General features: G+C 46.9%; 2 protein-coding genes across 2 annotated transcripts; one reads left to right on the top strand and one right to left on the bottom strand.

Moving 5' to 3' along the window:
• The first annotated feature begins 1,742 nt into the window (after positions 1–1,742).
• On the top strand, positions 1,743–2,793 carry LOC119284552 (chlorophyll a-b binding protein of LHCII type 1-like). The gene has a single exon (XM_037563686.1). It carries the CDS (start codon positions 1,806–1,808, stop codon positions 2,601–2,603), a length of 798 nt encoding a protein of 265 aa, XP_037419583.1. The 5' UTR covers positions 1,743–1,805; the 3' UTR covers positions 2,604–2,793.
• Positions 2,794–4,129: 1,336 nt separating this feature from the next.
• LOC119284541 (putative histone H3.3-like type 3) lies at positions 4,130–6,505 on the bottom strand. The gene is made up of 4 exons (XM_037563675.1): positions 6,178–6,505; positions 5,966–6,043; positions 5,189–5,264; positions 4,130–4,506 (listed from the first exon to the last, which is right to left on the bottom strand). Exons 1-4 carry the CDS (start codon positions 6,424–6,426, stop codon positions 4,454–4,456), a joined length of 456 nt encoding a protein of 151 aa, XP_037419572.1. The 5' UTR covers positions 6,427–6,505; the 3' UTR covers positions 4,130–4,453.
• Positions 6,506–12,231: the final 5,726 nt, after the last annotated feature.

Raw genomic sequence — 12,231 nt, 5'->3', positions numbered from 1 at the left:
GAAGAATGTCTGGAAGTATGACCCATTTGACCCACTTGAATGTATTGAGCTTCATCTCAAAAAAGTGGTGTTGAAGAATTATGACGGCATCAGAGATTCATCTATCAACTTTGCCAAGTTCTTTGTTCTTAATGCAAAAGTGTTGAAGGAAATGAAAATCACATTGCCTTACCACCGCCAGCATGGATGGGTTGCTAATCAATCCAGCCTGCTACGAGTCAGAAATAGAGCTTCTCGAGATGCTCAAATTGAGATGAGATGTGGCACTAAAGATGATTTCACACACAACAAGCATACCCATGACGTGTTAATGGATGACCCCTTTGACTTGCCATACAGAGGATGCTATACGTGTAAAGAGAAGGGTCTAGGAGATGGTGTATACCAAATTTAATTAGAACTTGGGCTGCCAAGACCATCAATGGGTGGTGCTAGTCAGTAAGCCTCCAATCCTTTCTCGGGTGTAGTTGATGCCCATCTTGAAATTTGACTTGCCTTCTTTTGAAACCCAAGCTTATATTTCTAGCCTATATGTTTTCCCAGCCTTCTGATGTTGTAAGAAAGGATGCGGATCTATTTGACGTATCAATGGAATGCTTTGTAGCCTACTCGGGATTGTACCAGGACAAAGGGGGTGGTGTCTAAGCTCAGGCTTCAAATCCAAACTCGCGTAATGTATTTTATGTTCTATTGTTGTTTGGCCTTTTATTGTAAGTTGGTTGGACCAGCAGTTACTATATTTATGTATGGTACAACTTGCTTTAGTTAAAAAGGATGGCCTCCATGCCTTTTGTTTCAAGTTCTTCCTTTGCGATTCATGAATGCATACAAATGGAATGTTTGCAACCTTGTTTCTGCTAGTTTCAGCGAATACTGCATCTTTGGTTCATAGAAGTTGTTCTTTACACGCAATTGTTATTTGTTATCTTACATTTATTATAACTTACTTCATTCTTTCAAATAATAGCGTGTGGGATTGAATGCTGATTCTTTTTTGGTATACCTTTGATGAATATTTTGCTGACCTTGTTCCCACATGAACTGTGAAAGTTGGGAAGAAGTGCTACTCGGTTTATCAAATCATTATTTCTCTACTATCCTGTGATGTTGTGTATGCATCAGCAGCATGTTGATATAAAGAACTGGAGTTGATATAAATAGAACTGTAGAAGCTGAATGTGGCAAGATTTTTGTGTTCAGTGGATTTGAGTTCTGAAAATTCTGACACAATTTTGTGGATGTAGCAATTTCGCCCAAGTTATATACGTCTGTCTTATATTTAGTTTACAGAGGGAGTAGAACAGAAAAATAGCAACCCACTGTATATTGTACCATCAAATACGTATTAAGTATGCCATTTTGCCATTATTTCAACAAAGTGCCTGAGAGTAATTCCTTTTGCATGCCTTTAATTGTTACCATGGATCAATTGGCTTAATTTCTGATGAAATCCAGTCATTTGGCACCACAGCATCAAAGGATTGCACGAGCGTTTCAAGATGGAGAATCGATATTATGTCCACATGGCCTCTTCCAATTGGTTGCGCCCCTCTCTGGTGGCTGCACTTTACACGTAAGCACAGCAAGCAGAGGTGGCATGCTAAGACACAATCACAGAAACGAATTGTCCAATCAGAGGATAACAAGAGATAGGCCCATCCATCCAACAAAGGCGTCACTGCCAGCAAGGCCCGTCAGTCTCCTGCACTATTTAAACTCCAATGCAGCTCTCTGTTTTCCACACAACACAGCTTAGAAGCACAAGACAAGCAACCAAATCTTCTTCAGGGTTCTCTGCAACTGCAATGGCGTCATCCACCATGGCACTCTCCTCCCCGGCCCTTGCCGCGAAGCAGGCCAAGATTGCCTCCTCCAATGTGTTTGGCGAGGGCCGCATCACGATGCGCAAGACGGCGGCCAAGGCCAAGCCCGCCGCTTCCAGCAGCCCGTGGTACGGCCCGGATCGTGTCCTCTATCTCGGCCCACTGTCCGGTGATGCGCCGTCCTACCTCACCGGCGAGTTCCCCGGGGACTACGGCTGGGACACTGCTGGGCTCTCCGCTGACCCCGAGACGTTCGCGAAGAACAGGGAGCTTGAGGTGATCCACTGCCGGTGGGCCATGCTTGGCGCTCTTGGCTGCGTCTTCCCGGAGCTCCTCGCTCGCAACGGCGTCAAGTTCGGTGAGGCCGTGTGGTTCAAAGCTGGTTCTCAGATCTTCAGCGAGGGTGGGTTGGACTACCTCGGCAACCCCAGCCTCGTCCACGCGCAGAGCATCCTCGCCATCTGGGCCTGCCAGGTCGTGCTCATGGGCGCCGTCGAGGGGTACCGCGTTGCCGGTGGCCCGCTCGGTGAGATCGTCGATCCCCTCTACCCCGGCGGTAGCTTCGACCCCCTTGGGTTGGCTGATGACCCTGAGGCATTTGCGGAGCTCAAGGTGAAGGAGATCAAGAATGGACGGCTCGCCATGTTCTCCATGTTTGGCTTCTTCGTCCAGGCCATCGTCACCGGCAAGGGTCCCCTTGAGAACCTTGCCGACCACCTCGCCGATCCCGTCAACAACAACGCCTGGGCATTCGCCACCAACTTCGTCCCCGGCAAGTGAATATGAGGCGATGCCCTGTGGGACTTGGGATGCATGGAACAAACATGGGTTGTGTGAAACGAAACAACCGCTACCGCGGCTTGTTTTTTCACCTGTACGATTATTCGTCCGATGAGGACATGTAACAGTATTTGATTGGTTTATCAAACAAGAATGATGGTAAACTTCCAAAAGAAAAAAACTTGCAAGATGACTGTCTGGAAGATTACTGAAATTCTCTGAAACAAATGCACAGTAGGGGAGTTCAGGGTTGCAAGAGCAGCCAAGGACTACGAAAGAAGAAGAAGAAGAAGAAGAAGAAACAAAACAAACGAGCGTGCTATTTCAATGGAAAATCAAGTAGCTGTACAACTTTAAGGCCACAAGTGAGCTCATGATTTAAGTCATTACAAGTGACACGTACTCCCTCCGTCTCAAAATGTAAGACCATTTTTGACACTTGTGGTCTTACATTTTGGTACGGAGGGAGTACTTCACAAGGAGTAGGCAGACCTGATTACGTGGTAGTGGATTTGAACCCAGAAGCACGAGCTGTCCTCTTATCTCAGCTGTTTTCTACAGTATATTGCATACCTGATAAGATGATTTTTATCCTCCTGAGAACTAGCCTTTTAATGCAGCAAACATGTCTCAGAAAACTTCAGTTATGCATATCAATACTTTTGAAATACAATGACCTGCACAAACACTTCATCTGACGGAAGTACTGAGAACAATAAAAAGCTTTGCTCAATTGCATCATGTCCTCAAAAAATTATTCTTGTTAAAAATGTTAAATAAATCAAGCTATCAAGGTGCTTCTCCTTCCTTGCATCTAGCATGTTCTTCCTCCCGTTCTATCTGGAATAATTTCTACTGTCCCTGCTATTCAGACATTGTATCACTTGGCGTGCCTAGGCGTTTCTTTTTGGTTCCTTCTTCTTATTTTCAAACTATATAAGATCTCAGAAAATTTAAGCGACAGCCACTAGTTTCAAAGTCAATGCAGATTCTTCCCTCCTTTTCATTGATCACACATATGCCACCATTTCATTAGTCTCATTTACACATTTGCCATCCCGTGCCGTTACAATAATTGTTTTGATAATGTAATAAAAGTGGGAAAAAATATCATCGCATGTACATATGGGAATGTGGACCTGCCTATTTTTCATGAGTAGTGATGAAATTTGAGGGGCTAAAAATCATCTCTTCAATTGTTACTTTCCTGTGAAGCCGTCTCTCAGGCAATTACTACCATAATTCAAAAGCATTCTGTGATACCATAGGCATACCCGCCCCGGCTATCTCAGGTGACCATCAGCATGGTTGTGTTTACAATATCTGGAGAGTGATCTTGGAGGCTGTATTCTAGCACCAGCCTGAACTTCCTGATGACACAAGCCCATGCTGATCTCAGGCAGTTCAGCAAGAAAAAAAAATCAAACTCACTTTTCTTTGTGGTAGTGATGACTGTTGGGGGAATTGAAGGCAGTTTTTAGAGTGCAATGATTAGGTTACAGCAAACAGTTTCAAACATTTGTACATAAATCCACAACAGTTTCATGCCATTTGACAACCCATATCCTCGGATGTTCGCAGAAACGCTGTCTGGATTAGATCAATTCAAATGGAGCAAAGCAGGGAGGTCAGATGATCCCAACCATGCAATGAACCAGATCAACTTCGAAGACATGCTAACTAAATGAAAATACACCTACATTACTTCCTAACGATACACTCACAAACATACTGGGCCACTACCATCAGCGCCTTTGCATTGCACCCCTAATACAGAAAACATCTACCATTAGTACCACCAAATCACCAGTCTTTGCTCCCTATGATGCAGAAAACATCTTCCATTAGTATCACCAAGGCCTTCTCCCCCCGATACGCCTCGCGAGCTGTATGTCCTTTTGCACTGCAGGGGCAAAAAAAGGTCAGGTGAACAGAAACATGCTAATGTATACATGTATTTTCTGCATATATAGTTCCAATTTGTTCAGGAGCATCCTTTTAAAGATACATATGAAGTCATACCTAACTGAAAATATTTATTTGTTATTAGAATAGAAACAGCAACCTTGATGATAATAATTCTAGTGACACTTATCTGTCTCGGTAAAACAGTACCCAAGCTTTAAGAGGAAATAAAACATATCTTGGAAATAAAGTTCTGATTTCATGCTATGTTTATATCCTCGAGGTAAGTAACAAACAGGGTAATCAACCCTGAATTTCCTGCTACAGTAACCAGATTTTATATCTAAAATGCATCATTAGAAAACTCTGGCCCATTCACAAGTGGCAAGCTATAATTGTTTTCCCGCAAAAAAAGCCATAATTGTTAGCATATCTGCTGTTTGTTTTGTGACATGTTCACCGAGAACAAAAAATACGAGAAGCTGCTGAGATATGATAACTGTGGATCTTCTAATCATTAATAATCATTGAATTTTTGCAGCTTGAAACAACATCGAAACTAGATAACACATCAAATAAAAGCAAAGATGATCCTGAAATTGAAATGCTTTTATGACTGCCATGTTTCCTTTTGCATAATATTGTAAAGGAAAGGAAGTGTTCATTCAGTGATAACTTACTGATGGTAACACGCTTAGCATGGATGGCACATAGATTTGCCTTTTCAAATACATCGACTATGTGATACTCTGCAGCCTGCAGAGGGAAAGGAAAAGAAAATCATGTGCAAACTCAAAGCAAATATACAGGACAGTGACTGAAAGCACAATTAGGACATTCAACTTATTTGATAGGCCACATATGGAATGTAGTCAACTCTATGTTAATTTTGCTAGTTATGCAGAAGAAATTATTTCTGGCAAGAGGCGACTTGTGTTAGTGTACTTACCATGCACTAGCAATCTTGTATAGTTCTATAAAAGCACTTGTGTCGTTGTACTGGATAGTGGATACAGATAAATCCTTGGGCGTTCAGATACATAACCATCACATGATAAAATTCAATTTTTTTTTGGACTACCTCTTCCTCACTTCTCAGTCACACCCTTAAGCAAAATGTAATATGAACAATAGTTCAGTTTTGCGTGCGTGGCATGATTATGTTGCAAGACACAGTGACAGTGTATATCTTAGACCAAACAACGAGAAACTATGAACTATGGCACAAAGACATTTGATTTTGGTTTTGAGTTACCAGCCACCAAAGAACAATCATGGTGCTAAACAGATGTATCAACTGCATGAACACCGGAGCATTCAGATTCAGGAACTATGCATTATGGTGATAAATTTATCAGTCTCACAATTCTCAGAACTATTGCAGTTGCTGGTTTCTTTAATGGGAACCATCAGGCCTAATAGTACACGGCAGGTTTCGGCATTGACCATTGACCGACCTCCTGCAACGAGAAGAGCGCCTGAGGAGTCCAGTGGTTCATCTCGCCCTTCGTCAAGTCGTCGGTGATCTCCTTAACCTGCAAATTTACCATCAGCACAGGACGAGCACCTGTCTCCGCATACTGAATCTCGAATCGGTGATACAGGTACAAATCGGAGGACGGGACGGGCAGAGGGGGGCACGGGTACGGGGTACCCAACCCACACTCACCAGGCGGACGAAGGGCGCGAAGGGGATGAGCGGCCCGGTGGACTTCTGGTACTTCCTGACCTCCCGCAGCGCCACCGTGCCCGGCCGGAACCGGTACGCCCGCTTCTTCTTCTTCTCCGGCTGCGGCTCCGGCGGTACCTGGCGCAGCGCCGGCGGCGGCCTCCAGCGCGGGGAGAGCTCGAAGCGGAGCCGCTTCTTCGTCTCCGTCGTCGCCGCCGTCGCCGCCACCGCGTGCTTCGTGCGACCCATCGCCGCGGGGAAAGTGTGGGTGAGTTGGGTGGTGTGCACTGAGCAGTAGTACCACTGCTTGTGCTACTGAGCAGGAGTATTACAGTAACTTTATCACGGGAGTGTAGCGCGCCTAGGAAACTGAACTGGCTCGAGGCCAAGGGGACTCGCAACCGTCACCGTCCAATGCGTGGCATAAATGTAAAATGAGTCGTTCTAGAGGGGGAAAATGTGCATGGTAGTATGGCATAAGGCTAGTCATAGTAGCAGACCGGGCTGGAGAGTGGGTCCACCACGAAAAGGAAACGCTAAGGCGGTAGGGGGCGATCGCGAGGCGATTGCGCTCCTACGCTAGGGTTAGGGTTTCGCTGCTCGGGGGTGGTGTGCATCTGGCAGCGGAGAGGGAGGCGACGGCGCATCCCTAGACACGGGCCAAGAACGGATTCTCCCTGCTGTGGGCTGCTGCTCATGGCTGGGACTGCGGATGATAAGGCGACGGCGGCGGGGAAGAAGAATAACCCGAATACATCTAAGGCGGCGGCAGCCACTCCAGCGACTGGGAGGTCAAAGACGGCTACACCAATGAAGACGGCGGCGGCAACGCCGACGGCGCACAAGGGGGATGGCCTAAATAACAGAGAAGAATCAAAATCCCCGTTGGAGTGCAAGACCCCGGATCCGACGTCGAGCTTGTCTGCAAGATTGGGAGGCATGGTTCTTATGGATAAAGAAGCTGAGGGTTTCATCTTTGAAGATCAGGAGACAGAGATGCCTAAGAGTTCGAGATGGTCTGCAGTGGGGAAGGCTTGTACCACTCGTCCGATGAACAAGACAGCACTAGAAAAAGCTATGACTCGGGCGTGGGGGCTGCATAAAGAAGCTTAGTTCAGGGACATGGGCTCAAATATTTTTGTGGTACACTTTGGAAGTGAGGGAGATTGCAGACATGTTATGAACAATGGGCCTTGGCAGTTTGATTTTAGTGTTCTGATCATGAAGGAATATGAAGGAAAAACGAGACTCTCGGAGATGGTGTTTGACAAAGTCGATATGTGGGTTAGGGTGACGGATCTTCCACCGGATAAGAGGACAGAGGTGTTTGGGAAAGCTTTGGGCAATTGGTTGGGAGAAGTCGTGAGAGTTGATGTGGACAAGGATGGAGTTGCAAGGGGAAACCAGTTACGAGTTCGAGAAAAAATTGATGTTTATGAACCGCTAGTCCGAGGCTTTACTTTGAAGAGATCTAAAGATGATAAGGTGGGCACATGGTTTGACTTCTACTATGAGAAAGTCCCCCACTTCTGCTTCGATTGTGGGCGACTAGTGCACAAGGGGGGTGTTTGCGAGCCCCCTGTTGACTCCTCGCTCAAATGGGGAGGATGGCTGCGGGCATCCCCCGGAAGAAATACAGGAAAGGAGGGATCTAAGGGAGGGGTAGCAAGTAGCAGCAACAGCTGGAATAGCTCACAGAATGACGGTACAAGACCAAGCCATCGAGATGAGCAAGGTCGCGTGAGGGATATTCCAACCAAGAGAAATCTAAACACTGAATTCTCTCAATCAGCTAAAAACCGCACTGGCGGACAGAGTAAGCCGAGAGATGCAGAGGTGAATAGCCCTAGACGCGATAAAACGAGGAGTGGTGCTGGACGTGAGCAGGATCTGAGGGACAGTCTTGGAGATGAAAAGAGAACAGAATCTGAGGGACAAGCTGATTGATAGAAATCGAGGAAGGGAGAGAGAGTCTGAACGTGGAGCTTCCTGGGAGATGAAGGGAAAAGGATCTGCTGATGTGAAGAATGGGGGGCGCCATGAAGGTGGGTATATGAGGGTAGAGCAGCATGGGAGGTTAGAAGGTTATGGACAACAGGAAAGAAGGAGGGGCTACTACGTGCGTAAACCAAGGCAAAGCTCGGCTTATGAGTATAGGGAGATCCAGAGAGAGCAAGAAGTGCATGAAAGCAGGAAGCGAGGGCCGAGACATATGTGGGTAGCCAAGGGGGAGTCGGACAGGCCAGCAGGACAAGATGTTTTCATTCGCGATATACGGCGTAAAACGTCGACAGTGTTTGACCGCATCTCAGTTAACAGCGATAGATCGGCGGACCCCGAGGATCGAGGCCGCCGGGAGCAATGAATGTTTTAGCCTGGAACTGTCGAGGACTGGGGTTGGACTCGACAGTGGGCGAACTGAGAGACCTGATTCGGTCCCACAACCCAGCGGTGGTCTTTTTATCTGAAACAAAGAAGAAATCGAGGGCTATGGAGAAACTAAGATGGAGTCTGGGGTTTTCTTGTGGTGTGGCGGTGGACTGTCAAGGACAAAGTGGTGGGCTAGCGATGTGGTGGAGAGAGCATTTAAAGGTTACTGTGAGGCCATGGAGCCAGTACTTTGTGGATGTGGAAGTGGTCTGGGAAGGAAAAACCTGTAGAATCACTGGATTCTACGGTGAACCGGACGTGGAGCATAGAAAAAAATCTTGGGATGCAATCCGATACCTAAAACGATAGGATGCACTTCCATGGTTGTGTGTCGGGGATTTCAATGAAGCGCTATTACAAACCGAACAGAAGGGGGGAAACCAACGAAGCTTTCTGCAGATGGAAGGTTTTCGCGACTGTCTGGCCGACTGCGGCCTTGCAGACTTGGGTTTTTCAGGCTATCCCTACACGTGGGATAACAAAAGACAAGGTGATGAAAATATTCAGGTCCGTCTCGACCGGGGAACATGCAATGATGATTTTCTAGCACTATTCCCGCACACTCACGTCCAACACATAATTACCGAGGAGTCGGACCATGTCGCTTTGGTGGTTCACATTCTGGAGACGGCTCCAGAACAGGGACACCATGGTGCACGACAGTTTAGATTTGAGGAGGCATGGTTAAGGCTTGAAAGCTATGATTCCATGGTAGCCGAGAAGTGGTTGGAAGCGGACGATGGAGAAACGGGGCTGTCGGCCACCTGCGGCAGGCTAGGAAAGCTTACGGCGAGCATGCAAGAGTGGGGGCGTGTGGTGTTTGGCTCCATCCGCCAGCAAATCAAGCAGCTAAAGGTACAACTAGAAGATGCAAGATTCAGAGCGTTACGAACTGGGTATACTACGGAGGTGAGGGACATAGAAGAACAACTTCGGGAAGTTTACGCTCGTGAAGAAATAATGCAGCGACAAAGATCCAGGGTTGAGTGGTTAGCTGCAGGGGACATGAATACAAAATACTTCCAAGGAAGAGCATCACATAGGAAGCGAAAAAACACGGTAAGGGCACTGATACGGGAGGATGGTTCGAAGTGCATGGCAGATGAGGAAATGCGCAAGATGGCGGCAAAGTTCTATGAAAATTTGTTCACCTCAGAGGGGTCGGTAGGAGTGCAGGAACTGCTTGATAATATACCAGCTGCTGTTACAAATGATATGAACCAGAAACTAGTGGCACCGATTGCAGACGAGGAGATAGAGAAAGCTTTGTTCCAGATGGGGCCTATGAAAGCTCCAGGTCCCGATGGCCTCCCTGCCCTATTTTATCAGCGACACTGGTCGCTTGTAAAAATGGAGGTTTGCACGGTGGTCCGGGAGTTTCTTGCAGGACGGGCAGCACCAGACGCGTTTAATGCAACTGTCATTGTTATGATCCCGAAAGTTAACTCACCGGAGTTACTTTCACAATTTCGCCCAATTAGCCTGTGTAATGTTTTATACAAAATTGCAGCGAAGGTGTTGGCGAATAGACTAAAGGTTATTCTACCGATACTTATTTCTGAGGAACAAAGCGCTTTCGTGCCAGGGCGGCTAATTACTGATAATGTATTTGTGGCTTATGAGTGTGTGCACGCAATCGGGAAAAGGAAAAGGAAGAAACCCTTATGTGCAGTAAAGCTGGATATGATGAAGGCGTATGATAGGATGGAGTGGAGTTTTTTGGAGCAAATGTTGGGACGATTTGGTTTTGATACAGCTTGGATCAGCATGGTCATGAGGTGCATGACGTCAGCAAGTTTTATGGTGAAGTTAAACGGGGGGTTGTCCAGGTGGTTCACTCCTTCTCGTGGGCTAAGGCAAGGAGATCCATTGTCGCCGTACTTATTCCTTTTCTGCGTGGAAGGCTTCTCTGCACTCTTGAAGAAGGCCGAAGATGACAAGCTTATTAAAGGTGTGTCATTTGGAGGCACTGGCCCGCAAGTGACATATCTCCTGTTTGCAGATGATAGCATTGTCTTTCTTCAGGGTTCTGTTGATAACTTTCAGGCATTGAAGAATATCCTAGGTAGATACGAGGAAGCATTGGGGCAAAATGTTAACCTTCAGAAATCGTCAATATTCTTTGGTAAGGGATGCTAACAGGAGTTGAAGAATTCTCTCAAAGAAACTGTTGGTATTGAATCTGAGGCGTTAAGTGAGAGGTATTTGGGCCTCCCGACAGTGGTTGGTAGGGCAAAAAATGGAACGTTCAAATATGTGGTAGAGAGTTCGAAGAAAAAAGTTACTGGATGGAAGGGCCAAGGGCTGTCAAAGAAAGCACGGGAAGTTCTAGTGAAATCCGGGCTGCAAGCAACTCCAGCATTTACCATGAGCTGTTTTCACCTCACAAAGAAGATGTGCCGGAACTTGACATCTATCTCCTCAAAATTCTGGTGGGGGGCGGTAAATGGTGAACGCAAAGTGCATGCGATAGCCTGGGACAAAATGTGTGCAGCGAAGCGTGATGGTGGCATGGGATTCAGAGATCCCGAGGCTTTCAACCAAGCATTATTGGCCAAACAAGCATGGCGACTGTTGAGAGTCCCCTCTTCGCTATGTGCTCGCGTCCTAAAAGCTAGATATTATAGTGAAGGGGGAATCATGAAGGCAACATGTCCAGATGGTGGCTCATACACGTTCAGGAGTATTCTTCGTGGGAGAGATCTCCTCAGAGCCGGCTTGGTGTGGCGAGTTGGAGACGGCTCCACCATTAATATACACCATGATCAATGGATTCCGAGGGGTGGCAGCTTGACACCACTGGGTGCCGAGTATGTCCCGGGAGTCACAAAGGTGAGCCATTTGCTTGATAACTCGGGCACAAGGTGGAACGAACAGGTAGTGGACTCGATGTTCTCTCAGGATGATGCGACTGACATCAAATAGATTACAATTGGAGGTCCTGGTACTGATGATTATCTAGCTTGGAACTTCACCAAAGATGGATACTTCACGGTGAGGTCAGCGTATCATCTTCGAGTGACGATGAATCAGGCGAGGACGGGAAGACAAGAGTCATCTTCTATGGTTCAGCGCCACAAATGTTGGATGGCAATGTGGGATACCTCAGCCCCGGGCAAAGCGAAGATCCATATGTGGCGGTTGCTGAGGAATGGGCTTGCTGTTGGACATGAGTTACAGCGAAGAAGGATAAAAGCGGGTGTGTTTTGTGCGGCTTGTGGACGTGATGAGACGATCTATCACAGGTTTTGGGGATGTCCACATTCGGTTCTCTATTGGAAAAAGCTGCAGTCAGAAAAGGGAATTTCGATGGCGATCCCACCGTGTGAGTTTGATTCTCATAGTGCAGTTTCTCAGTGGCTTCTTGATTGGTTCGCACAGGCAGGAGGGGAGGAGCGAGCCGTGTGATGATCCAATCCATCTATGCTCTTTGGCTAGCTCGAAATGAGGCGAGGGACGGCAAACGGATCGAGGATCCACATGAAATAATGAACCGGGTAGTAAGGCTTGTGGAGGAGTGGAAGGGGATACATGACAAACTGGTACCTCCTCGCCAACCAGATTTACGAGTGAAGTGGGAGGCACCCGAGGAGGGATGGATCAAGGTGAACGTTGATGGAGCTT

Source organism: Triticum dicoccoides, chromosome 1A (genome assembly GCF_002162155.2).
Source record: "Triticum dicoccoides isolate Atlit2015 ecotype Zavitan chromosome 1A, WEW_v2.0, whole genome shotgun sequence".
Classification (NCBI taxonomy): domain Eukaryota; kingdom Viridiplantae; phylum Streptophyta; class Magnoliopsida; order Poales; family Poaceae; genus Triticum; species Triticum dicoccoides.
Note: the sequence above shows the minus strand (reverse complement) of the source record. Positions and strands in the feature narration are given on the sequence as shown.

What these genes read in the sequence shown, in the direction of transcription:
- LOC119284552 (XM_037563686.1), top strand. Translation starts at nt 1,806, where the DNA reads ATGGCGTCATCCACCATGGCACTCTCCTCCCCGGCCCTTGCCGCGAAG.
- LOC119284541 (XM_037563675.1), bottom strand. Translation starts at nt 6,426, where the DNA reads ATGGGTCGCACGAAGCACGCGGTGGCGGCGACGGCGGCGACGACGGAG. An exon ending in TCGCGCCCTTCGTCCGCCTG is followed by an intron (nt 6,044 to 6,177) that starts GTGAGTGTGGGT and finishes GTAAATTTGCAG; the next exon opens with GTTAAGGAGATCACCGACGA. An exon ending in TGCTAAGCGTGTTACCATCA is followed by an intron (nt 4,507 to 5,188) that starts GTAAGTTATCAC and finishes TTGCCCCTGCAG; the next exon opens with TGCAAAAGGACATACAGCTC.